The sequence below is a fragment of the Amphiprion ocellaris genome, chromosome 19 (genome assembly GCF_022539595.1).
Source record: "Amphiprion ocellaris isolate individual 3 ecotype Okinawa chromosome 19, ASM2253959v1, whole genome shotgun sequence".
In the NCBI taxonomy this organism is placed as follows: Eukaryota; Metazoa; Chordata; class Actinopteri; family Pomacentridae; genus Amphiprion; species Amphiprion ocellaris.
Window position 1 is genome coordinate 2,727,714 of NC_072784.1, and position 27,681 is coordinate 2,755,394.

Consider the following 27,681-nt stretch of genomic DNA (forward strand, 5'->3'; position numbering starts at 1 on the left):
GCTAAGCTAACTAGCTAACCAGATGTTTATTATGGAAACAATCACTTATTAATAAAAAATGACTGGAGATCACTAAAATGTCAACTAAATAATCGTCCGAATTTAATAACAACCACCTTCTAATGAGCTAAACAATAATAAAATGATCTGATTCAGAAATAGTTTGGATTGTGTTCTTTTTATTAAGTTGAGATAATCATGACAGATATTTCTTTTTTGTCAAATTTTATATGGAAAATAACAAATTGTATCTGTGTCCCAGAAATCACTTTCCACTAAGTTACTCGTTACAAAAACACCTCTCCAGGAAGTGTGTTAATTCCAGATCACATGACCTGCTCCACATGATGTCATTTCCTCCTGAAGAAAAGACTGGCAAGACTCCAAGGCTTTCTGACTTATTTAATATAAAGTAGTCAACAGGTTTACTACAATATCTTTAGAAATAACTTTCAATTTTAATTTTACTGTTGTATAAATAATATTTAGAAGAATCTTTCTCTAAAATGCCATGTGGTGTTTGGTTATAGGCGGTCATGTTGATTTTAGACCTGAAAACAGCAAAAATGTCAAATATGTTCCAAAAAGTCCCGCAATTATATATTCAACCATTTACAGTTCACACATGAGAATAGCATTGAACTTCTAATCTATCTCTTAGCAAGACAATAAAACTGCATATTTCCCAAAAATGTTAAATTATTTCTTTAAAGTTTGCATTAGCAATTGCTTGCTGCATATATTTACTGCAGTGTATGAATCAAGTATGTTTGAAAGCATTGCAAGAAATGTCACGACTCGGTTATACAAATGCCTAAACTTGTGTCTTTTACGAGCCTAAACTTGGTGCTACTTAAAACTGAAGTGATATATTAGCGCCATATAAATGACGAACAGCTACCGACAGCTGACGGTCTGCAGATTACAGTGAGTTTGCTCAGAGTCAGAGAAAATGACACAAGTGAAGATACCGTAACCTCGAGTTAAGATTCTGAGCTGCGCTGCTGAGACGATGTTTTTTTCATCAGAGGCACACTGGAACAAAAGGCTTTGTACGAGTGTGAATGTGTGAGTTTGTGTCACTCCGAGGATCCGATCCGAGCTGGAGGTCGAACCAGGGAATGATGAGGTGGCGCTTTCCTCTCTTTCTTCTTCTTTTTCTGCTGCTTTTTCTTCCTGAAAGACAGATTGCATTCCATCCTCTTCCCTGTGAAAAAAAAAGAACAGGCAGACACATGGATAATGTGAAGGTATCTGCTGCAGAGTGTGTGTGTGTTTGTGAGGGAGAAGAGAGGAGGAGTGAATTAGAGGCTTGCTTGGCCAGCTTCAGACTGTGCAACGTGTCTGCTGCTGCTGCTGCTGCTGCTGCTGGTGGATCAGATGGCAGAAAGCTGCTGCTGCTGCTGCTGCTGCTGCTGTGCGTCTCCCTGCAGCTCATCTGCTCCATAATGTCTGCTTTCTGCTTAATTACAGCTCACCTGCAGCCGGGACGGCGCTGCACACAGCCTGCTGCGGTGGGGGAACCAGAGAATCGCCCATATAAACCTTTATTTGGACTGGGGTGGGGTGGGGGGGTAAAAAAAAATGCAGCTGCTAAAAAAGGGCTTTTATTATTCAGAGCCAATAACAATCATAATGTCTGCAAACCCCACAATTGTGCAGGTATTTCAAAACAGAGGTAGTTTCAGCCCACTGCTGCCGCGCACTTTAAAAAAAATGCTAACATCTGGTTCGCTCATAAGCTTTTTTTCTCTTTTTTTTTAACAATCAGCTGCTTCTATCTATCTATCTATCTATCTATCTATCTATCTATCTATCTATCTATCTATCTATCTATCTATCTATCTATTGTCTCATCTATTTAAATTGTTGGATGATTCCTAAGGTTCTCAGAAGGAAGTCTTCCAAACTTTCCAGGCATCGCTTTATAATCCAAGTATATTTTTTAAACATGCAGGTAACCTTGCATTTCTTAAAGTTTAGCCAAAGGCCTCCAAAATACTGTAAGAAATTCACAAAATCCTGAGTCGGTTCATACACGATTCCAAATCACTTCATGTAAAAGCTACTAATCAGAACACTTGCTCTTGATTGTACTTGATTGGGTTGTACAATGGGATGTAAAATATGACGACTTTCCATTGTACTATAATTAAAACAGGATTCATGCTTTGTTTTATGCTTCCTAACCCCATGTAGTGTGGGAAACCTCTTATACCTCCACCGTTCCGATGTTGGATCAACTTTCCGAAACCAACAGTCCAACATTTGCATGCACTTACTCATCAGTTGTCCAACTATTTGTGAAACTTTTCATGTGTACAACCCAAAAGAACGCTATCTATGTCTGTCAGGAGACATTGTCCAAAATTGTACATTGATATCCAAGTTTTTAAACATACGCCTACACTAATGTTATGCTAGTGTTGCAAGGGTCCACATGAGGTCGAGTTACCTGAAGTTTATCATCAGAGAATGTGTCTGAGGTAGATGTCCATGTTCAGTTCGCAGTTTTGTGACCACCATGATGCTACAAAAGCACCAACTGCACTTATACTGGAAAAGGAAATTGACCATTTAGATTTCATGCATAGTGTGCATGCATGGCATACATAAATGCCAATCTATGTATGAAACGCATCCTGCAAGTGGAGAAGAGCATGGAATGATAAAAACAAGCACATATCTTTGGTGTCCACAGCTGTCTGGTTGACTTAACAGGTGGAATAACTCGACCTGAGTCCGTACCAGAGACTTCCCCTCTCTGATGTCATAACGTTGTGCAGAAAGAGCATTTATGGTGACATCACATCATCAGACAACTTACTGGGTCAGACCATAAGTTCCCTTTCGTTCAGGATCTTTTGATTTTGCAGCATAAGACCCATAAACCACTGATATTTGGTTAATATTAGCTCATTGCAGAGATTTGGTATCGGTGCATATGTTGGTTGATACATAAAAAGAATCTGTAGTACAGAAATATCAAAGTACTCTTACTAATTACTTCTACTAGCTATTTTAGAAACCATTTTCATAATGTAGGTTTAAGGGATCCATATCTAGATCGTCGGTCGATAAACCCACTAGAACCCAGTCAGCAGTATTTCATAAAACTCTCTAAAAAAGTTGTAAAGCAACCATCCCAATTCAGTGGAAGTCTTTGGAATCCTATTCAAGGATGTCAGTACACTGACTGATTATACTTCAAAAAGTTACAAAATAATCTGCGAGAAAACGATGCTGTTGTTTAGATTAATGTCACTAAGGTTAATCTCTGAAGTGGTAAAAAACAGGACTACAAAAACTGACTGACATTGAAGTGGAGAGGTAAAGACTGGACCTTTTTTGGTCCACAGAAGAAAACGAGATAGTTATTGGTCAGTTGGTGGGAAATCTCCTGGTCCACAGATGATGAACCATCTTCACCTTGGACAATCTTGAGGTTTCCATAAGTGCTACCATCTAGTCACACTGGTAAAGAAACACTATGTACATTCCAATTGATTGTTTTTTGGATATTCTTGGTTGTCCTAAAGATAAATCTTGATAAGTGGTAAAATAAAAGGACATCACTCATGATGTTAACACTGCAAGTTTCAAAAATGAAATAAAGGAGAAAATACATAGTTGGAAAGATGTGAGGTTACCAAACTTCTCCAACCTAAGACATGACACAGTGGTGCCTCGACTGGAAAAGTCAGTAAAACTCAGTATCTCCCACCATCGTAGTTTGAACACCAGGCAACGCCACTAGGCTGTGTTGGCATTAGTGTATCTCAGAATGAGAGTAGATTCAAGCGGATACGTTGGCCTCTAGTGACTGTTTAGGGAAAACCAGATCCCCTCCCCCATGGAAACTGGTTCGAGTGTAATGAGTTGACAATTCTGTCTGACATCAGGCACGGAGAGACCAACAACACAATCCAGAGCCGTGCTGTTCTCTCAGGTTTGATGAGTCACTGATAGAGATCTGAGTTGTGTCTGAAACACAATCCTATGACACTAAAAGAAAAAAATCCCCTCACACCCTGATTCACTGCAGATTTCTGGGAGGCATTTAGTGATAAAGGTTTATGGTTCATGGAACGTCAGATGCAAATGAAGTTTTACAAGAATGCTCCAGCAACTTAGTGCTGCAGTGTTGTAAAGTTGGAGGACCCACAAGAGACAGATCAATGAAAGGAATGGAAGACATCCCCGGGATGGGACGAGCTCACAAAAGTTCTGGATCCTACAATTCCCATGATGCAACTTGATAGTCTTTTCATTTGTGCGATCCACAAATCAAATTTGTGATTCAGTTTTTACAAGCGGAAAATAAAGTTACATGTTAATCTAGCAATATGAACACACTGAACCATCGCTGTCAAACAAAAACCATCTTGAAGGTCAAACAACATGACGGATGACTTGTTGTTTTTTTAGCTAATACCCAAATTTGAAAATAGATGGTTTTCTTTTTTTTTTTGCAGAACCAGCATATAATTGTACATATACTGCACTGAAATAAACCAAAAAAATGGGTTCTGCCATTGTGTTGTTCACGGAAACAACAAAAGTTAGCGCTCTACATTTCATTGCATGCGGTTGCTACATTAAGGCAATAATAAACATATATTCACTCAAACCTTGTGAGCAGTGCAGGTGATGAGACTTCAAAACCTGAGGTGAAACCTGCACTCTGATCAGAGTATGAATTAGCAACAGAAACAAAAACACAAGCTAAGCTGAACCTACAAACTAAGCCCAACACTTGTAAGCCTGCAGGCCTGTTCAGGACATGTTAACACCCTGACAGCTAAAACCATAAAAGCACCATGAAATACTAAAACAACTGTGACAAATCTACAACTGAAAGCTGATAAGACCAAACTAGAGCTACAAGACTCCAAAGCTGGACTAGAACTGTAACATTCAGAGACACTGGTTGGTGAACAGGACCTTGAAAACCTAGAACTGAACCCAAACAGTCTGAAATTCATCTGCAATTAAAGGGAATCAGGAAGTAGACCACAACCAGAAATAAAATCTGGATTAAACCCGTGGCTGCTGCAAGAGGAGATCCTCCTCCGACCCTGCGATGCTCCTATGGATCAGGTTTCCTCCCCTCTCCTCCTCCTTCTTCTCCTTCCTCTGATCCAAACTCCAACCCTTGTGCTGTGGAGTTATGGAAGGAGGGACCTACTGTTTTTTCTTCTCGCTCTCTTTTCCTCTGTTTTTTTTTTTTCCTCTTTGAAGGAGGCGTCCATTCTTGTCTTCCCTAAACGTGAGCAGCAGCAGCGGGGTAATGAGGGTGCGTCCCCCAGTCGGTCCAGTCTCCAGTACCTCCCAGTTCTTCAGGCTTCCATATAAAAACCCCTGTGGAAAGTGAGTGTAGGCAGTAGGGAGTTTTCTGCTGGGGTCAGGAGGACTGTGGACAGACGAGCGGACCCTGCCCCAAACACCCGTGTATGAGTGGAGTGTAGCAGAAAGAGAAAACATCCCCAACTTTTTTTCCTCTCTTGCCTCAAAGAGTCTACATGTCTAGTGGCATCTAGACATGTTCAGCTTTGTGGATTTGCGGCTGGCGCTGCTGCTCAGCGCAGCGGTGCTCCTGGTCAGAGCGCAGGGCGAGGACGACCGTAAGTTTCATCACTGTTTACTGGAGATTCTCAAGCTTTTTCCCCCCTTTTTTTGTGTTTTTTTTTCTGGTTTTTGAAAGTGGATTTTCTCTACGTGGCTGGACGGCTGCTGAGATCTTAGACAGAGGAGAGGAGAGGAGAAAGGAAAATGTTTGAACTAGAAATAAGAACTTTGATGTGTTCTGCTCCTTTGTCTCCATAGGCAGACAGATAAACATACAGATAAATAGTGCAGCTTGCAGTTTATATAGTACAGGGTGTGTGTAATCCATTGGGCATCTCAAGAAGGCCTCTTTCTCTCTCTCTCCCTCTCCTTGTGTTTGTCTAAGTCTCTCTACCTCTCTACCTCCCCACCATGAATGCAGAGCGAGTTGCTGCAGGTTTTCCATTTGTTCCTCCAGGCGAGGATTTTCTAACAGACTACCAGATATTTCTGCACAGATTTGAACTCCCCCAAAAAGCTGCAGTATTTCTTAAATGACAGCAGTTCTTTTTTCTCTCTGGTTTTGAAAGTCCTTAAAAGATCCTCCTACACCATTTTATCAGTTTGACGCCTTTAACTGTGCTGCCTGCACCCATTAGCCTCCCTAAAGGTCAGTTTTAGATCTGAGTAGCTGGTACACTGTCCAGTTTTGACACATTTGGGTTGGCTTCCAGTAGACACGAGCCAGAGCGCTGAAGTCTCTCCCAGGCCTGACTGATGTGGCAGAGTAATTCACAGCCTGAGGCCAAGCGTTGAGTGGGACAGGTGAGCCAGAGAGAGTCACATAATGGGAAAACACACAGAGACGGGGAATGTAGGAGGTGAGCAGCAGGCATAGTCTTGTCTGCTGGAATCATCTGACCTCTATAACCTGGGCTGTTTACAGATGTTCAGATGTATTGAGGTCAGGAGGTTTTGGGGCTCAGAAAGAGAAATTGCAAGGGAATGAATGTCGGTGTTTGGACACCAACAGTTTCCTTCTCTGAGAGGACACAGAAAGCCAGCTCAGCTCTGGAAACAACTACCAAGGAGCTGCAGTTCAATTTTTCCAGATGTTCCTCTTGTGTGGAAAGGACCCAGCTGTCTGTCTGTCTGCCTGTCTATCTGAAGCAGATGTGCTGTGATGCTCTGAACGGTCTAACAGCGCCACCCAGAGGCTCCTCTTTCCACCTGCAGACACATCTGGCCGCCACGTCCCCCATGCAGCCTCTTTTTTTCCCTCCTCCTCCTCTTCTTCGTCTCCTTCTTTCCACTCATTTTTTTGTTTCCTCTAATTGCAAACACATGTGGAGTGTTTCCACCAGCTGCTGCCAAGCCGACAGTCTGCAGCGCTCCTGCTGCTGCTTTTCCCCTCTGAGCTCAGCGCTCTGGCACGCTGCGAGATTTATAAGCCCTCTAAAAGGAGCCCCAGTTTGGGTCTAGATTTTTGCTGAGAAATACACAGTGGCCAGGGCGGAAAAAGTGACTTTGAGTTTGCGGCTGAGAGGAAATGAAATCACTTGGAGATGGGTTCACTGCGTGCGTCTTTCCGTGCGTAAAGATGGTGTGACCTGCATCCAGACGCAGCACGTCGGCGCCCTCTCTGTCACCTCTGGCCCTCTCTGGTCCGATTCCGAGGCCACCGGTTCATGTCCACATCTTTCTCAACTCTAAGCTTTCCAGTTTCGTGCATTTCTGTTAAGGCCAAAACCATTTTATTTTCTCTTTTATAGGGCGCAGATTTTACGCAAACATGACAATTCCCTTCTCTTTTTTAATACTAAAACGGCTTGTAGAAATCGTGATTGTTACAAAATATAGAAAAATATTAGCATTAGTAGTATTATATTAAATATGTGTTTTGATTTTATTTGTATTTATGAAATGTGAGTTTGAGTATTTTTAGAAATAATCAAATTAGGTTATGCACAACAAAAATTGATACATTAAGCACTTTAGCGATGGAGAGCAGAGTTTATAGCAAGTCATTTTGTGTTTTTTTTTTTTTTGGCAAGTTTTTCAGCTTTTTACTCCTTAAAATCCATATAGATTCGCTTGAATGTTTTTCTGTGCGTGTCTGTGTTCAGGGGTCTCACCTGTCTCTCTCCCTCTGTCGCCCCCATCAGGCACGGGCCTTAGCTGCACCCTGGACGGCCAGGTGTTCGCTGACCGGGACGTGTGGAAACCAGAGCCATGTCAGATCTGTGTGTGCGACAGCGGCACGGTGATGTGCGATGAGGTCATCTGCGAGGACACAACCGACTGCCCCAACCCCGTCATCCCCCACGACGAGTGTTGCCCCATCTGTCCCGACGACGGTATTCTGCCCCTGATGTCTCCATTCTGTCTTCTTCTTTATTTTTGAAGCCACCTTGCACTCAAACAGACTTGAATCAGCACTGATCCAGCCTCACATCTCTCCTGTCAGCATGACCTAAATCATTACATGTCCCCTTCATGACCCACATTCTGTCTCCTCCAGCACCACATGCTAATTGTCCTCATGTTAAAAAAAGAAGTCTGTCTCTTTTCCCAAATTCATCATTTTCAAGATCGGAGAAATGTTTTTATAATAGTTGTACGTGTATTTTCTGTCATCACTTAACATCTCATATATGTGTGTCTCTGCAGGTTTCCAGGACTCTCAGGTTGAGGTAAATATGATTTTTTTTCTTCATGAATAGCTCTAAATATTTTGTATAAGTCCTTCATAAACAATATATCCACCAAAATGAATGACTGATGGATGATAATCAGGTGTGTGATTGCTTTGGTTTAAAATATTACATGTAGTGAGATTAGTACTAATGAAGAGTTACTTTATTTATGAAATCAGATACATATGAGTCATATGTTTATACATCAGAACTCATGATTTAGTTTTATCATTACACTAAGACATTATTTTTGTCTTCTCTCACCAACAGGGACCCAAGGGACAGCGTGGACCCAAGGGAGACAGGGTAGGTTCACTCTCTCTGCTTCTCGTGATTCACTTGTGGGCGAACTTTTGATTCTGTGGTGCGTTTGAGGTTTTCTGTGTGTTTATGTTGGAGCCGTAGAATGTGTCTACATGTGGTTAAATTCAGGCTGATGTGGAAACAGGATTCAGATGCTTTTGTCAAAAACCAAAGAGCAGTGAGGGCTTCTCTGTGATCCAGTGTAACTACTTACTGTTTATGGGGTTAGCTTTGGGTAATATGTCATATTCATGTTTTTAAAGACATGTAATGAGGTTTCAGAAAATAGTAGCACAAGTTTCCATATGCTATAATTTTTAAAAGAGCACTGAAGGCTGCGTTTCCACTTCTGAATGATGTCAGTTTCTCTTGTTTCTGGAAACAGTTATGAAGCAGCAAAGCAAATAGAATGATCAGTGACTCAAAACATGATGAGTTTGGGTTAGAACCTGCAGACTAAAACTGTTTAGAGGAGGACAGGAAGTGGATTTCTTTGTCAAATTCAAACCAAACAACTGAGATTTTGTGTAAAAATAAATACATAAACGGATGTTTCATATAAAATGTAACTTTATCTCAACAAAATAGATGGTATTTTCAAAAAGTCTAAGTAGGCTGCATGTAGAATGTGAATCTTAAATAGAAGTATGGACGTTTACTGGATAATTGAATTGAATAGAGCTTCAACCAGAGACATTTATGCATTCACAAGTTGGATCTGAGGCTGTAAAAGACTCTTTGGATCAGTTCACCTGCAGCTCAGTTAGATTCCATTAGAAGTTTGCGGTAACACTGAATTAATGCATAGACTTTATTGTGAGCATTTTTTTTTATCTGTGGCGATATTGATGTAAGTTCCCACATGAGCTGATAGTTCCCAAATCCAGTGACTGTTCTTACCCACTTCCTGTATCCTGATGTCACATGACCACCTGTCTGTTCCTGGTTGGTCACATGGTCAGTCTCATAGGGAAGTTAAATGCATCTTCATCACATTTAGTGCTTTTTTCATCACTGAGTCTGTAAAGACACAAACAGGAAGTTAAACATTAAACCCAGAGATCTGTACTGATGATGTAGCAGGAATACAGGCAGGTTAGCTTTGGAGCCTTTAATCTAGTTGATCTTCTTTTTCTGACTCTTGAGCCTGACCCTGTCTTCTTCCATCTGCAGGGCCCTGCCGGTCCCCGTGGTAACGATGGTCTGCCCGGTCAGCCTGGACTGCCTGGACCTCCCGGCCCCCCTGGACCCCCTGGCCTCGGTGGAGTAAGTTGTCGATTTTTCTCGTTTTTCTGTATTTGACTTGTTTTGATCCAGATTGACCCATTATAAGCCAGTCATGGCTGGATACAACAGTGACACGCTTCAAAATCATGAACACGTGAAGAAACAACATCAGTCCCAGCACATCTCAGGCACTCACATCCCACTACTCATCCCATACTTCATGTTTTCTCCAGTTTTTACAATACATTCTCATATTCTGCTGGATGGCATTAAACTGGACCAACAAAAAACATATCAGATCATCTTGGTGTGAACACAGCTTCAGGCAGAGCTTCAGGAATGAACTCCACTCTCACAATTAAAGCTCAGTCTTTTCATCAGCTTTAAAAAGCTGGGCCTAAAAAGGTCCAGTTTGACCTGGAGTTTGGGGTCAGAAGGTCAGAAGTTCATTAGTAAAGACAGAAAGATGCTTCAAATGCTCCAAGAAGGGAAGCAGAAGTTGTTCTGGTTGCACTTGATTAGTTTCACTAGCATTTATCAAACAGACAAGCTTATTTGTTTACATCTTAATATGCTAAGCTAATATTGCCAAAAACTCTAAATTATATTTTGCATCTTGTGGTTCAGTTTACCACTGACTTCTGTGCATATTTCCCACACTAACTGCTTGTACTTTAGGGTTTTGAGCTTATTTCTCCAGGCTAATTTTGCATTATTTGCAGAATCTATCATTGACCCACATGTTCAGCTAGCACTTCCAAAGATTCACAATCATGATTCAGTTTTCTATTGACTTCCATGCTAATTTAATTCCCACTGAGTCTCACTGTACTGCTTATCATCTCTTGGATTACTTCACATTCTTCTGCAGAATCTATAACTGATTTACATGCTAAGCTAGCATCACATATTACCCCATAATAGTTCTCCTTAGAACCATTGACTGAGATGCTAATTTACCACATTAAGCTAATAATATAAAATTGACTTTCATGATGAACATTTCTAGGCTAATTTGCAATTTGATGTAGAATTTATTACTGACCACGTGCTAATTTATCAAGTTAAGCTAACATGAACCAATCCTTGACCCACATTCTTGCTACACATAACGAGAATCAAATTTATCATGCTATGATGATGACTGACTTCCAAGCTAATTTTGTATGCTAATTTAATAACAACAAATTGTAGAACATACAAACATTCCCAGCTTAATTCACTATTCTTATGTAGAACTTTACTATTGACTTACATGCTAATTAATTTTTGACACATAGCTACTAAAATCACTGTAAATTAGCATGCTATTATTCAGTTTATCCTTGACTTCCACCTTAATTTTGTGTTTTTAATGTACTAAAAGTAACTTGGATAACAAGCAAACACTCACAGCCTAATTTATTATTCCCATGTAGCATTTTACCACTGAATTACATGATAATTTTTGTTTCATAGCGTACTCATATCTGTCTAAATTACCATTCTATGATGTTGCCCATTGAACCATTTCCATGCCAAAGCTAAGTTAAAGTTAAGTGTAATTTAGCACATTTTTGTATCTGAGCACATCATATAAATGTCAGACTTTCATTTGAATTGTTCAAATAAAGCTAACTTCAGTGCCTAAAGTTAGTATTTGTCTAGGTTTGCCTCAGATAGCACATTTTCCATGTCCTGTGGTGTGTACAGTATGTGGCATCCAGGGAGACTTAAACAGTACAATGTGATGAAGTCAAAGGTCAGGGGTTATTCCAGGGCTGCATTGGCACTGAAATACTGTATCATTCTCATAAGCAATAAAACCATTTGTACATGACAATAAAGTTGCTTATGCATGAAAGATTTTTAATGGTTTGACTTGGATTTGGTTGCCCTGAGATTCTGTTATTGTATTAAATTGAAGGAAAGGGGTTGGATCTTGCTATAGAAATGTGTAAAAATGTATTCTTTTTCATATAACTAACCTTTGATATTCAACATAGAAAGTTCATGACTTTTTCAGCATTACTGATGGATTACAGTTTTGTATTTGTGCATGATATGATATTTTCTTGTGGTTAACACGCCTCTGTTTGGCTTTTCCAGAACTTCTCCCCTCAGATGTCTGGTGGCTATGATGAGAAATCCCCTGCCATGCCTGTGCCTGGACCTATGGTAGGACATATATTTATCCACACACATGCAGACTCAATGATTCCCCTTTGACCTGAGGTGATGCAGTATCTGACCTTGCCTCTGTTTTGATTGACAGGGCCCAATGGGACCCCGTGGAGCCCCTGGACCTCCTGGATCTAGCGTGAGTACATCACTTCTTTCCCTCTAGAAGGATAGAGGATGAGACGGCAGTGGTGTCATTATGACGTCTTCATCACTGTCATAACCTCTTCTCCATGCTCAGCTAGCACAAACCCAGATCTTCCATTTCCTACTGAAAACTGCACACAGTGGCACGATCTGGTGGTCCAATTATTTCTAAATCACTATTTTAGCCAAGTCAGTGAGGAAAATTGAGCTTTATGCAAATATTTAAACTACTTGTTTCTGTGTGCTTGGGGAAAAAATGCATTATTAAACAATGGAAAGACACCAGTAGACTCAAATTTGTGGAAACTTGGACAAGAAATTTGCAAACGACCTGCGGCTTCATGAATCTGTTTCATAAATTTGGAGAAATTCAGAGAAAAGGAGAGACTAAAGGAAAATAATGGAATGAACTTGAGTTTCTGTTGTTCAGGCATTGGCTGACTAAACACAGTCTAATCCAGAACTGCACAAATTAAACTAAGTGACAGGTTGCGTTTGGTTTTTAAGTCCACCTGTAGCTCACAGTGAGGCTTAAAAATGATAGAGATCTGCTTTAGCTTCAACCAACAAAAACTATTTCGACAACACCTTGTTTGCATTATCCAACATGTGTCTTTCTAAAATACCAAACTGTCTGCATCAGGAAATATCTTTCGGTGTTTTTAAGCCTCTGGTTTAGCTTATTCTGAAATTCACTACAGTGAAATCCAAGAAACGCCAGAGCAGATGTGGACGCAGATAGCCTCAAATGATTTCCATAATAAGTAACTGGATATAAAGAGAGAGCTAGTGTTCTGTTTTTTCTATTACTCTTGCATTTGAGTGCTTAAGTTAGACAGACATGTTTTTCCCAAGCAACATGGACAGACTACATCTCCTATTTGAAGGGATTCATATCCACATCTTGTTCCAATAACTCCGGGAACAAGAAGAATTTAATAGGGAATAGTGTCAACAAATTTCTAGTAGTGATGGTGTTTGTCTCCCCCTACAGGGACCTCAGGGATTCACTGGCCCCCCTGGTGAGCCTGGTGAGGCTGGAGCTGCTGTGAGTATTAAGGACATGGAAACAAACAGACACCTGCATCGTAGGTTTCTAGTCAGTCCCCATTCTCACCTTATGTGAATCTTTCTCTTTAGGGTCCCATGGGTCCCCGTGGCGCCGCTGGCCCCCCTGGAAAGAACGGAGAGGATGTAAGTAGACTGGACCCGCTCATATTCAATATCTGTGTTTCAGTTTTGATTAAAAAATGGTTTAATTGATCTCTTTTTTTGGCTCACAGGGTGAGTCTGGCAAACCCGGTCGTGCTGGTGAGCGCGGACCCCCTGGCCCTCAGGTAAGTTCACTTATATTTTTTAGTAATGTCATGTAAAAAAAAACAAAAACAAAGCAAAGATAATAAATTGCGACATCCTCTTGTTTTCTCCCTCAGGGAGCTCGTGGATTCCCAGGAACCCCTGGCCTGCCTGGCATCAAGGGACACAGAGTGAGTCCAGACTTTCATCGCTTCGGTTCCACTAAAAATCTTCAACATTTCCGGAGTGGGAACTTCATCTTTGTATGTCTCTTTGTATATCTTTAGGGATTCAGCGGTCTGGATGGTGCTAAGGGAGACAGTGGCCCTGCTGGACCCAAGGTGACTGTCCCTTATTGTTGTCTCATGATTTCATGTCTCAGAATAGAAAAATGTCAATTTTAGACACCCAGAGGTTAGTAGAAGCAGTGCTAGAACTTGTAGTAGCAGTACTAAACATAGTATTAATGATTTTAATGTTCGTAGCATTGCACTTTGGTAGACCAGGAGGGAATCACATATGACAGATTAAAAATTGAAGGGTCCAAAAACAACATTCAAAAACTGGCTTCTGCATTTCCGAGGATGCAACCAATGGTATATTTTCTTTAACATGGCTAAAACTCCATTTACAGATATTGCAATGCAGGATTTGTGTTATAAATATGTAGTCTTTAAGCTCAGGATGACAAGTTGTTTGTCCTTTAATGTGTAAAATGTGAGAAATGGAGCTTTTATTAGTATGAGCTGTGGTTGCAGTAGCAGTAACAGTCATATTAGCTAGCTGTTGGCCAGTGGTAGCCATGTTGGCTAACTTCAATCATTTTCATCACCTCACCTGCTTGTGTATTTCTGTACATTTAGGGAGAGGCTGGTGCCCCTGGTGAGAACGGAACTCCTGGTGCTATGGTGAGTAAAACAAGCGCATCATCTCTGCTGTATAGGTGCTGTCACAGACTAGCAGTAGGTCCCTTGAACGATACAGTTAACTGATCCTGTCTTTGTCTTTCTCAGGGACCTCGCGGTTTGCCTGGCGAGAGAGGCCGCACTGGCGCTAATGGAGCTGCTGTGAGTCCACACATATATAACCCATAACTTCCATAACCAGTCAACCTGTGGACCAGCAAACAGATCAATCAATCATGTGTGTGTGTGTGTGTGTGTGTTGCAGGGAGCTCGTGGTAACGATGGTGCTGCTGGTGCTGCTGGACCTCCCGTAAGTCCTTCACTCACTAAAGCTCAAAAACATCCAGACACGTTGTTGAACTACTTTCACAAGTGAAGCTAGATTTTAAATTAGTTTGTTTTAAAATTGTTAAAATAGAGCTTGTGAACTAGTGTTTTCCGAGATCTCATTAAAGCTGGAGTTGTACTCCTTCAAATCAAAACCAACTTGCTTTTTTTTAGCTGGGTTAGCTATTGCTGAAAAGATGTGCTACGTTTGTCTAAATATGTTTTTATTTGCTCTCAGGGTCCCACTGGCCCCGCTGGACCTCCTGGATTCCCTGGTGGCCCCGGAGCTAAGGTAAAACAATAATAATAATCCTCCATCATAATTTTTCATCAAAAATGTCCCCTTTTTCCATTTCTGATCCTGTCTTGGCTGTGAGGGTAATCAGTGTTTCACTTAAGATGTGTATAGGTAGTTGACCTTTACTTGACCCAGCAGGGAACCAAGTAGGATGGGGGGAGGGGTCACACAAGGTCATCTGAGGTCATCCCAGTTCTGCACACTTTACTGATGGCCTTATTCACTAACAAAAATTCCTGTGTGTTCGAGCATATACATGTATAAATGGGATTTCCTGATCCTGATTTTGATACCTAATATACCAATATGGGTAATTAATTTGATAGTACAATAGCATAACAAGATGATTTTTTTTTGTTCCAAATTAAGCATATTTTGCACAGCTTTAGCTTCAGTTAGTTTCTGGTTGAGGTTGGTTTCAGGAGACTTAAAGAAGGGCACATTAAATCAGAAAAATGCTCTTTCAAACACGACAGCTCTTCTAACGTGACCACAGCTTTGTGTTTTATGTTTTTGTGATCCTCTGCTGTGTATGTCGTCTGACATGATAGCTTCATTATCGTACTAAGTCCTGTTCTTTGTATCTCTACTAGGGTGATGCTGGACCTCAGGGTGCTCGTGGATCTGAGGGCCCTTCTGGAGCCCGTGGTGAGCCTGGAAACCCCGGACCTGCTGGGCCAGCTGGACCTTCTGTACGTAGAAACCTTTATGATGCTCTTAGGTCTTTGACGAGAAAAAACACAGCAAAACAATGGTCCATGAAAGTAAAACTTTCTCACTGGATGCTTCTGACCTCTGGATTGCTAATTTAACCTCCTCCTTTCCCTTCTCTTCTCAGGGAAACCCTGGAGCTGATGGAGCCGCTGGAGCTAAGGGAGCCCCTGTAAGTATCTTTCCCAACACATTTACTCCATAGTGGGGTCAGGTTTGAGGGTTTGAATCTCTTTTGGCTCAAAAGATTGAGCAAGGCACCAAGACAGCAGCCAGGGTTGTTATTTTTACTTTTACCGTAGCTGCACATAGTCGCTAGTGGGAATGCAGGCTGACATGATGTGACTGTGTTGTTGTCATGTGCTGCCCCCTGCAGGGTGCTGCTGGAGTTGCTGGAGCTCCCGGTTTCCCTGGACCCCGTGGACCTCCAGGACCTCAGGGTGCTGGTGGTGCCCCCGGACCCAAGGGTAACACTGTGAGTAAAGCTTTCTCAGTCAAATATACCATTTTTTATGTCATAATTAAAAATAATACTTCTACCTATACATATTGAAATAAGAGTGGAACTGTTGACTTGTTCTGGACATCTGTTTGTGTTGTTCATTTATGTTGTTGGGGATAATCTGCAAAATTCATAGTCACTTTTTACTGGTCAGGTGGTTTTGTTGTTTTGTTTCTTCATGTTTACTTATTTGTTTGTTTCTCCCAGGGTGAGGTTGGTGCCCCAGGAGCCAAGGGAGAGGCTGGTGCCAAGGGAGAGGCTGTAAGTTCAAAGCAGATTATCACAAAATATAGCTCTCTAAATGTAGATTTACACGTCCGGCTTCTCATGCCATTCATGTGCTTGTCATTGCTAGGGTGCCCCAGGAGTTCAGGGACCCCCTGGACCTTCCGGTGAGGAAGGCAAGAGAGGAGCCAGAGGAGAGCCTGGTGCTGCAGGAGGCCGTGGAGCTCCTGGAGAGAGAGTACGTCTTTTACCTCGTTTTTACTTTGTTGTACTATTTACTGTGATAATCTTTTGAATTAAGTGTAATGCGAAGGGGCCCTCTAGTGGCTGATTTAAATACCATCTCATATTTATATTATTATATATTATTAATATCACTTTTGTGTGGCTACATACTATACAGACATGATTTTACTTTCTTTTATTCTTTTTAACTTTCATTGAAATACCAGCTATATGTCCACATTATACATGTATAGGCACCTGTCTGGCTCATTAGTATCATGTAAGCAAACTCTCTAGTGCCCCCCACAGGTCAGAAAATCTTCAAAAGGTAACCTCATATCATCCCATGAATGATGGATGGACAGAAGAGTTGAATATGAATACAGCTTTGTGCCTGCAGTTGGAGACCTCATGCTACCACCTGAGGCTTTCTGATCTGTTCGCCAGCGCATCTTTTTGGCAGTTAATTATGACAATGAAACTGAAATTTGGAACAAGCTCAGACATATAAGCCTACATGCACAGAGAGACTTAATGATGACGGCCAGGACATGTTTCAGCGACGGGTTGAAGGCATTCCAGTTTAGGTGACAGTAACTGGCTTTTGCTTGCAGAGCTAATTATATCTGTGATTCTCTCTGTAGGGTGCCCCTGGTGGTCGTGGTTTCCCTGGTTCTGATGGTGCTGCTGGACCCAAAGTGAGTAAAAACAAATGCAAACATACAACTGACTGTACATTTATTTCTTCTATGGGCATTCTCTTATTTTAAATTGCTTAAAGTTTAACTAATCATTGCCTCTCCACCACCCATTCCTATCCTTAGGGTGCCCCCGGTGAGCGCGGTGGCCCCGGTGTTGTAGGACCTAAAGGTGCAACTGGTGAGCCTGGCCGCACTGGCGAGCCTGGTCTGCCTGGAGCTAAGGTGAGTTACCCTGTTGTCTATCAAATAATTGTCAGCGGCATCATTTATTCACTCCACGGGGCCTCCTCTGACCACTGACTTGTGCTCTGTAGGGTATGACTGGTAGCCCTGGCAGCCCTGGACCTGATGGCAAGTTGGGAGCTGCTGTAAGTTTATATTCAGTACAGCTAGTCTCATCAAAATTCTTACATTTTGTGTCCACAATTAAATGAATCTCGCTCTTCATCAGGGTGCCCCTGGACAAGATGGCCGCCCTGGACCCCCTGGCCCCGTTGGAGCTAGAGGCCAGCCTGGAGTTATGGGATTCCCTGGACCCAAGGGAGCTGCTGTGAGTAATATTTAAAATGCTACAAAACTAGCACACTTGATCATATGAATTAAGAGTATAGGTCACTGAAACTCCTCGTTGCTTTTCTTCGTTTCTCCTGTCGATAGGGTGAGGGTGGAAAGCCCGGCGAGAGAGGAGTCATGGGACCCACTGGCCCTGCTGTAAGTTGCCTACATTAGGTTCACCTTTGAATTTACTCTACTATCTTCTTGTTATATACAGAAGTCAGAGCGTGTGTGTCTAAACATTGTGCCATCTTTCTATCTAGGGTGCCCCTGGAAAGGACGGTGATGTTGGTGCTCAGGGTCCCGCTGGACCTGCTGTAAGTAAACAAAACAAACCACACACACTAACACTTTAACACCTGGCTCAGGTGCGATGACCATTACAAAATACTTAAGTAGCTACATGTGTTGCTGTATATAGAAAGTCATACACACAAAATAAAATACATCTGGTCCCTTCTGTTAGCCCTGACGCTAACTCTGTGCTCGTCCTCAGGGCCCTGCTGGTGAGAGAGGAGAGCCCGGACCTTCTGGAGCTCCTGGATTCCAGGGTCTTCCTGGACCCCAGGGTGCTATTGGTGAGACTGGCAAGCCCGGAGAGCAGGTAATGACTGAGATGTGACTAAACCCACACACTATGATGCAAATGATACTTTGAGTGAACTAAAGTGCTTATCCTCCTGTTTCTATCTTTCTGTCTAGGGTCTGCCCGGTGAGGCTGGAGCCCCAGGACCCGCTGGTTCTAGAGTAAGTTGTCAATCATTAACATAGTCACAATTACAAAATAATTAATGGCTCACCATTAGAGAGCTGTCTTTTAGTTCATAGTGATTGCATTTTCTCAACCAGGCTGCGGTTTAAAAACTGCATGAAAGTGTTGTTTTGGTTCAAAATGTAGGCCACTGTGACAAAGTGAGCTGGCTTCACTTTTCCTCTAGTTTTTACTCCAAAAATAACTGGTAGCGTGCTAGCTACTTTGCTAATTAGCTTGCTTATTAGCTTGCTAACTAGCCAACTGGTTCATTTTGTGAATACATTCATGTTAATGCAAACATGCTAATGCTAGAGAGATGTTGCAAGGACCTCGAATATGGCCTGAGACAGACCCTGAGAAAACTGAGAGCCATGCTCAGTAGATAGTTCTTTGTGTTAACGAAAAGGTTTATTTTTGAAATGTCTATCATGACAGCAGACCAATAATGCAGTATATCTGGATGAAACCTTTCTGCCTTACAGATAGAAAATTTAACTATAGTGATTTAGCATGCAGTCCTCATGATTTGTTGGAAACCTTCAGCACTTCCATTTCAACTGAACTAACCCTCAGCCCCTGTTTCCCCTCAGGGAGACAGAGGATTCCCTGGTGAGCGTGGTGCACCTGGCCCCAATGGACCCGCTGGTGCCCGTGGATCCCCCGGAGCTGCTGGAAACGATGGTGCTAAGGTAAACCCCAGCAGACTATAATCGGAGGTTCTTCTTCATTTGCCTGTGTGACTAAATGGCGCTTATTCTAAAATTTTGACTTGTTTCCTTCTCTTGCTCAGGGAGATGCTGGAGCCCCCGGTGCTCCCGGAGCTCAGGGTCCTCCTGGACTGCAGGGAATGCCTGGTGAGCGCGGTGCTGCCGGTCTTCCAGGACTGAGAGGAGACAGAGTGAGTCGCCACAACAGTACTCTTAGTACTTCTAATAGTCCCAGTATATAGGGTGGAGAACAGCCTGTCACCACTGATGTGCATAGCACACTGTCATTAGCACTTTGAGTTGAGCTCTAACTCACCAAAACAGCAACAACACTGATCAGGCCTTCCAGTATGATGACCATTTTATAGCCATCACCAACATGCACAAATGTTCCCCAACAGTACATATTGATCTGCTATAGTTCTGTCTACTTTATGACGACAGTATCATAAGGTCTGATGTACCATTGGATGACTCTGGATATAACCCAAACACCATTTTCCATCCAATAACCCAGGGAGACCAAGGAGTCAAGGGTGCTGATGGCGCTCCTGGTAAGGACGGTCCCCGTGGTTTGACTGGACCCATTGGACTTCCCGGACCTGCTGGTGCTACTGGAGACAAGGGAGAGCCTGGTGCTGCTGGACCTGTTGGACCTGCTGGAGCCCGTGGAGCCCCTGTAAATATATTTCTATTTGTTGGTCCGTTTGCAGAAAATGAACCTTTAGTTCCAAGTTCTCTGGGTGCATGATCCTTGAATCTTGAAGTTCTTGGTTGACTCTTCTTCCTGTTGCATAGGGTGAGCGTGGAGAGTCTGGACCACCTGGACCCGCTGGATTCGCCGGACCTCCTGTAAGTCATTTCTCCAGGAATGTCATGGCCTCTTACTGACTGCCCTTGTTTTGCTTTAATACTAAATGTACTGAGAAATTATTGATCTCTGTCTTCAAACCATTCGACCTCAGGGTGCTGATGGACAGGCTGGTGCTAAGGGAGAGGCTGGAGATAATGGTGCTAAGGGAGATGCTGGTCCCCCTGGTGCTGCTGGACCTACTGGTGCCCCTGGACCTCAGGTTTATGAACTCATAAATTGACACCCCATTTTAGTACAGAACATGCAGTTATTTCAAGTTAGCATTAGAAATAGTTACGGCTATATTTTCTACTACTGGTTCTCTATTGTTGACTGACACTGTGTTGTGTCCTTTCAGGGTCCCGTTGGAAACACCGGCCCTAAGGGAGCCCGGGGACCCGCTGGACCCCCTGTAAGTCACCATTCTTGAACCACTTCATTATTTACACCGACTTGATGCAATCTTTTTCAGTCCTAGTTAGCTAACAAGCATCTGTCTCCTTAGGGTGCTACTGGCTTCCCTGGTGCTGCTGGCAGAGTTGGACCTCCTGGCCCTGCTGTAAGTCTTTCTCAGATATTATTAGCATTTCAGTTGGTAAGATAGGCCTCAAAGTCCAATTTTTTTTTTCCAAGATTGTGATAATTTATCTCTTCCTCCACCACGCAGGGTAACTCTGGACCTCCCGGACCTCCTGGCCCAGCTGGTAAGGAAGGACCCAAAGGAAACCGTGGTGAGACTGGACCTGCTGGTCGCTCTGGTGAGATCGGTGCTGCTGGTCCCCCTGGAGCTCCCGGAGAGAAGGGTAGCCCTGGTGCTGAGGGTGCTGCCGTGAGTTGTTTTTACTACAAAATCTTTAGTGCAGTCCAAAATTCTGAGACATGATTGGTAACAAACGACACCTTGATTAACTTCTTTCCATAGTGGCACTAAATAAAGTGTCCATATATTCACTGAGAGTACAAAGAATGCATTTAGTTTGTCATTTTTGCTACCCAGCATTTTCATGTCTAACAGTTTTCTCTCTGTTTGTCTGTGTTTCCCCTTGCAGGGTAGTGCTGGTCTGCCTGGACCTCAGGGTATTGCTGGATCGCGTGGTATTGTTGGTCTGCCCGGACAGAGAGGAGAGAGAGGTTTCCCTGGCATGCCTGGACCTGCTGTAAGTTCCTGTTGTTACTCTAAAAACTCAGCATTACAAAACTACAAACTGCTCAGATGATTAGATGAAACCAGGACAGCATATCTCTGATGTAGGTTATTATGACTGGACTGACTGTACTTGTGTCACCCTTAGGGAGAGGCTGGAAAGCAGGGACCTGGTGGTCCCGGTGGTGAGCGTGGACCTCCCGGACCCATGGGACCCCCAGGTCTTGCTGGAGCCCCTGGTGAGCCTGGACGTGAGGTATGAGCATACAATCCCTCAGGAACACAACATGGCTGTGTGTCTTCTCTTTTACTGTATTCAAGTCAACCCTGAAGGTGATTCTTAACCATTTAACCTGTTGCATGTTTGTGCTTTAGGGAGCCGCCGGAAACGAGGGAGCAGCTGGTCGCGATGGAGCCCCTGGACCCAAAGTGAGTTCATCAGTGACTGATTCCCACTAGACAGCTAGCCCGTTTTCAGTTCAGGAGAACAGTTTGTTAGCTAGATTTGTAGTCGCAGTGACCTACTACTACAGTATTACCCTTTTTGTTGAACTGTACCAAACCAAAAGCTAAGTGAGCAGCCATCAAGCTTAGTTAGCGAGCAATGTGCTAACACAACAATGGCTTCTATTAGATGTTGTGATGCTTAGCTGGGAATCTACTGGCTAGCTCAGTAAGAGGCAATCATTGTCACACAAAATCAGAACTGTGTCTGTAAAAAAATGGCAAATGTGTACAGAAACACTATTGTGGCCACCAGGGGAAGCAGTTATACCACCTGCAAGTACTGATATGTTAAATATAGCTTTCTTGGAGTACAGCTAATTGATTTTCGCTCAACATTTTAACCCTGATAACCCTAAAGTTTCTTTGAACATATGGCTATACATGCCAAGGTAATAAAATAGAAAGACTAAAGATATACTAATTTTGTGTTTGTGTTTTAGGGAGAGCGTGGAGAGAGTGGCCCTAGTGGAGCCCCTGGTGCCCCTGGACCCCCCGGAGCCCCTGGACCCGTCGGACCCGCTGGAAAGACTGGTGACCGTGGAGAGACTGTGAGTGACGAAGCCGCTTTTTAATTTTTCAGTTTAGGTATTGTCTTCTCATGACAGTATCCACTCACAGGTCATGTTGACAAAAATTAGACATTAGTGTTTATTTGAGAGTAAATATTAGGTTTGACTGCAACGTGCCTCAACATAAAACTGATTTTTCTGTCTTCCAGGGACCTGCTGGCATTGCTGGCCCTGCTGGCCCTGCTGGACCTCGTGGCCCTGCTGTAAGTAACAATATCAGCACCATTAATGGACAACTACAACAGCATGCAGAGGAAGGCGATATGCAACTCTTCATGCATTTGTTTCTGCAAATAGGGACCCGCTGGACTCCGTGGAGACAAGGGAGAGACTGGAGAGGCTGGAGAGAGAGGCATGAAGGGACACAGAGGATTCACTGGCATGCAGGGACCTCCAGGACCCGCTGTATGTTACTGTACACTTACACATACAAACAATGCATCCCACACAGTAACATAGTCAACCTCTAACTCTTGTTTTTGTATGCGCACCCACAGGGACCTTCTGGAGAGATGGGACCCGCTGGTGCTGCTGGACCTGCTGGACCTAGAGTGAGTTTATCCTCTTTAACTGTATTTTCATATTTGCTGGCTTTATTTGCCGACTTTGACATTGAGTGTTTTCCTCTGTGCCATTTTAGGGCCCCTCTGGTGCTGCTGGTGCTGCTGGTAAGGATGGTATGTCTGGTCTGCCTGGACCCACTGGACCTCCTGGACCTCGTGGACGTTCTGGAGAGATGGGACCTGCTGTAAGTCCAACTATTCATTCATTCATCTATTTACTTTTCATCTCCCAAATGAGTGAATGTCGAGGTTGTGTTGTACTAGCACCAGTACTGAACTAACCAACACCTTCTCTTACTTCTCATTCCCCTCTCCTCTATTAGGGTCCTCCCGGACCTCCTGGACCTCCCGGAGCACCTGGTGCCCCTGGTGGTGGATTCGACCTTGGCTTCATTGCCCAGCCCCAGGAGAAGGCTCCTGATCCCTTCCGCATGTTCCGTGCTGATGACGCTAATGTTCTCCGTGACCGTGACCTGGAGGTTGACAGCACCCTGAAGAGCCTGAGCCAGCAGATTGAGCAGATCCGTAGCCCCGATGGTACCCGCAAGAACCCCGCCAGAACCTGCAGGGACCTCAAGATGTGCCACCCTGACTGGAAGAGCGGTGAGTTATTACGTCACAGCAGTAGGGCAAGTGATGGGTAGAATGGCAGTGGTCTTAGTGGACTTATGACATTTGGGTTCAATGAGTGGAGGCAGATTTTTTTTAACAGCATGATCAATAGCATTCTGGAGTTTTGACTTTTCTGACCTTCGTCTTGATGTTCTCCAGGCGAGTACTGGATTGACCCTGACCAGGGCTGCACTCAGGATGCCATCAAGGTCTACTGTAACATGGAGACTGGAGAGACCTGCGTATCCCCATCTCAGCGTGAGGTTGCTAAGAAGAACTGGTACGTCAGCAAGAACATCAAGGAGAAGAAGCACGTCTGGTTCGGAGAGGCTATGTCCGACGGCTTCCAGGTAAAAAAGCGAAACTCCATAATATGCAGACTTCTTCCAATTCCTCACAGTTCCAGCCGGTAAACCTTCCCCTGTTCTCTTTCCTGCACAGTTCGAGTATGGCAGCGCAGACTCTCAGCCAGAGGATGTCAACATTCAGCTGACCTTCCTGCGTCTCATGTCCACTGAGGCATCCCAGAACATCACCTACCACTGCAAGAACAGCGTCGCCTACATGGACGCCGCCGCTGGCAACCTCAAGAAGGCCCTTCTCCTCCAGGGCTCCAACGAGATTGAGATCAGAGCCGAGGGCAACAGCCGCTTCACCTACAGCGTCCTCGAGGATGGATGCACGGTGAGGAAACGTTTCTTAATGTTCTCATTACTGTCCAGCTGACAGCTGAATAAAAGCTTTAAATGCTAGTTGAGCGCTGAAAGTGGCTAGAGATAAGGAGAAGTGTCAGTCCAATTCATTACCTGTGGTATACAATCAAGGCAAAGGTTTAGGCAGAATTTGAGAAATCCAGTGTTGAATGTTGACCCTAACTACCCTTTCTTCTTCTGACCTTGCAGTCACACACCGGTACATGGGGCAAGACAGTCATCGACTACAAGACATCGAAAACATCTCGCCTGCCCATCATTGATATCGCTCCTATGGACGTTGGTGCTCCAGACCAAGAGTTTGGCCTTGAAGTTGGACCCGTCTGTTTCTTGTAAAAAGAGAAATCTGGACTTGAAATTGTTGTTGTGTGTGTGTGTGTGTGTTTTATTTTTTCTAGCAGTCATCTCTCTCTAAAAAAACCCCACCAAAACGTTCTTCTATTGCCATTTTTCTGAAAAATCCGACCCTCGTTCCTGATTCTACAAGTTTCCATTTGGCCGTTGTTCCGATGGTCCACTTTGCCTAAAACCTGCACTTCGACAAGAACAAAATGGCGGCGGTGTGGCGGCATCTGCATCGTCGTGTTTGGGACCACTACTTTTTTTGTTTCTGACTCTTGGTTTTTTTTTTGTTTTTTTTGCCATCACCAACACCAAGGATCCTGTAGAGAAGACATTTTGTTTCACTGGCAACAAGAAAATAATATATGCCTCTGTAAAGTGTAAAAAATTTACTTCCCCTCTTCATCCAGCCAAACCAGGCCTCTCTGGAGTTTGCAGAAACCAACTGAAACACACCAGGTGACTTTTGTATTTTTATACACCTCTGCGGTGAGAGGAAAGAAAGGACAGTCCCAACAGACAGAACCCAATTGCTTTGTACCACGTTTCAGGTGTTGATGAATAAACGGTGAAACTGACAGCCACGTTTGTCTCTCTTGTTCTGCCCTCCCCACTTCCACCTGCCCCAGACAACGCTGACAACTCCCCCACCTCATCCGCTGACGTTGCAGCTGTTGTGATGTGTTTTGTTGTTGTGGTCGCTTGTTGTTTGTTCCTCTCTATTTCTCTTTATTATTTTTTTTTAAAAGAAAAGTCACATTAAAACCACCAGCAGAGAAACATGGGTTTAAACCTCTTTTTTTTTGCAAAAAAAAAAAAAACAAAACTCCGATGGCTACCTCAGAAAAGCAAGGAATTCCAGCTCTGAAAAAGGGCCCAGTGTTTTTGAAGTGAAGCCTGCAGTCGTTGGGGCGGTCGGTGGGGTAGTCGAGGTTTACTGACACTTTAGCAGAAGCAGAAACAGCTGAAACTTACGGTGCTATTCTCTCTTTGAGGTCTGCTGGCTGTCCAGTATGGCTATACTGTTGTGTAGTGTTACGGTCACTCTGGCATGGCAGTGCCCTCTCGGTGCTAAAATGAAACCACAGCTTTATTTCTTGGTGTCCAGAATGAGACAGACTTCTTCTGTTTCCAGTCTTGGTTAGTGATGGCAGTCAAACTCTGTTTCTCAGTTCCAGTGAAAAGTGGATCTCTTCTTTTCATCGCAGTTTTTCTTTTTATGTTTTCAACCTCTTCGCCTTTTCTGTCATTCAAAAATTCTACTGCCCGCCATCTGTTGTAGTTTGTATCTTGTTTACTTGTGCAAAAGGGTGAAATTTCTCAGTAACAAAAAAAGAAATTGGAATCAAACAGATTTTGAATAAAAAAATGCACAGAAAGAGAGCCATCAGCAACGAGTTTGTGAGAGAAGGCAGACAGACACACCCATGGGGGAAAACCACAAGGATCTGTACCTATTTTGTATATGTATAATAAATTGAGATGTTTTTAATTATTTTGAATGCTGAAATAAAGCATGTTAAGTGGTCTAACATTGAATCCTGCTTAATTCCCTGACTGACTCACTGACTGCCGCCCCCTCCCCAGAACTTGAATCAAAGCACCTTTATACTTTTAAACCATTTGTACAGTGAATGAATGAGGAAAAAAAGATTAAAGAATAATGCCAGAAAAGCTTTTTCTGCCTCTTGTTCCATATGTATTTCTCCCAGAAAAGGCTGAAAACAAACAGTGTATGTGAAAAAGATGCAGCAGGGGGATAGTTTTTCAGGAGCTGAATCTCATCCTTGGTCCTGTTCAACATTAGGAGGTCACACTGTGACATTTTGCCTCTAGTCTGAGTTGTTTATCTTGATAATGTAAAATCCCCTGCCTGTAATTTTGCTCCTGATTGTGGTCTAAATTGATGCCCACATAAACAAGCACTTTTAATGTGGCTCCTAACTGAGCAGGTGTTTTTTGGGGTCAGAAAAGAAAAGAGGAAATCAGTGGCCTACCTCTCAGTCGATGGAGATTCCTTGATGTTGTCAGACATTCCCAAAGAGCTGGTGATTCCTCCCAGGCCATTAAATCCAAAATGAATGTCCATAATCCACCAAGAAAGCATTTGTAGTTCTGCAAGGATGATGAAGACATTGTGTCCATCCTGAGATGTCTCTTTCACCCAAAATAATCCACAGCTCGTCAGACCAGCTGCACGGCTCAGACTGCAGGACTGAGGACCAGCTCCGGCCTCAGCCTGTTGGCATCAGCTTGGCTTCACAAAGACACTGATTGTCCACCTTGAGGGAGGCAGCTATCCCAGGATCAGCCGATACGTTTGCACTCCCAGTGGGAACCTGGGTTATTTCTGCAAGAGTTCGGGTCTTTATTTGAGGCCTGGGCAAAGGAATGCTCACCTTCTCTGGTTTCAGACAACAGAGGAGGCTCTGTTAGCAGAGAGGAAGCCAATCTTCAGGAGTGTGGGACTTCACACTGAGGCTAAACATCAGAGGGATGTTGATGAGGTGAGCCCAGATGAAAGCAAATACAATAAAGAGACTGCTAATGAAGATGAGAGGCATGTTAAAAGCAAGCTCTCTAAAGGGTCAGTTCAACCCAAATTACAAAAGATAAAACAGAATTTGAATATTTTATCCCTCACCCCAGTGGCCGTCACATGCAGTTAGAATGGCCACTTTACTGTCAGACAGAACACACACTAGCTGGGGCACATTTGAATGAAATTTCAATGCAAAAAAACTCAGGCTTTAAATGATGTATCAACTTAGATCGTAGAGTTTAGTCAGCCAAAATAATCTGTAATAATATCATGAAAACCACAAACATGACAGAGGCTGAATATTTTTGTTCTGCAAATGTCCTGGAAGAAAATACCATCTCAATAGGTCAATAAGATAGAATTATAAAATAAGACATCAAAACTATGAGCACTGACTTACTTGGTCAAAACTATAATTCAGATAATTTTTTTTATTTCAAGTTGTAATTATAAGAAGGGTCATCCAAAATGATGAGAGAAATGCTGATTATAAGTCACAGGTATGTGATGGAAAGTCAAGGTAACGAGAATCCAAAGGCTTGAGGAAGTA

The 27,681-nt window shown here is 43.1% G+C and overlaps 1 protein-coding gene and 1 long non-coding RNA gene across 2 annotated transcripts; one reads left to right on the top strand and one right to left on the bottom strand.

Moving 5' to 3' along the window:
• Positions 1-159: 159 nt before the first annotated feature.
• On the bottom strand, positions 160-16,000 carry LOC118469595 (uncharacterized). Its single transcript, XR_004846508.2, has 3 exons — positions 13,198-16,000; positions 7,683-9,566; positions 160-1,207 (listed from the first exon to the last, which is right to left on the bottom strand). It is a non-coding gene; the product is annotated as an uncharacterized LOC118469595 (long non-coding RNA).
• On the top strand, positions 5,379-26,128 carry col1a1a (collagen, type I, alpha 1a). Its single transcript, XM_023299037.3, has 49 exons — positions 5,379-5,624; positions 7,713-7,904; positions 8,218-8,240; positions 8,514-8,549; positions 9,720-9,812; positions 11,862-11,930; positions 12,028-12,072; positions 13,075-13,128; positions 13,221-13,274; positions 13,364-13,417; positions 13,514-13,567; positions 13,664-13,717; positions 14,240-14,284; positions 14,390-14,443; positions 14,547-14,591; positions 14,847-14,900; positions 15,500-15,598; positions 15,745-15,789; positions 15,994-16,092; positions 16,327-16,380; positions 16,475-16,582; positions 17,214-17,267; positions 17,394-17,492; positions 17,585-17,638; positions 17,722-17,820; positions 17,928-17,981; positions 18,089-18,142; positions 18,322-18,429; positions 18,528-18,572; positions 19,170-19,268; positions 19,370-19,477; positions 19,804-19,965; positions 20,085-20,138; positions 20,252-20,359; positions 20,498-20,551; positions 20,645-20,698; positions 20,807-20,968; positions 21,189-21,296; positions 21,432-21,539; positions 21,659-21,712; positions 22,231-22,338; positions 22,509-22,562; positions 22,657-22,764; positions 22,857-22,910; positions 23,000-23,107; positions 23,246-23,525; positions 23,694-23,884; positions 23,976-24,218; positions 24,437-26,128. Exons 1-49 carry the CDS (start codon positions 5,543-5,545, stop codon positions 24,581-24,583), a joined length of 4,344 nt encoding a protein of 1,447 aa, XP_023154805.1. The 5' UTR covers positions 5,379-5,542; the 3' UTR covers positions 24,584-26,128.
• Positions 26,129-27,681: the final 1,553 nt, after the last annotated feature.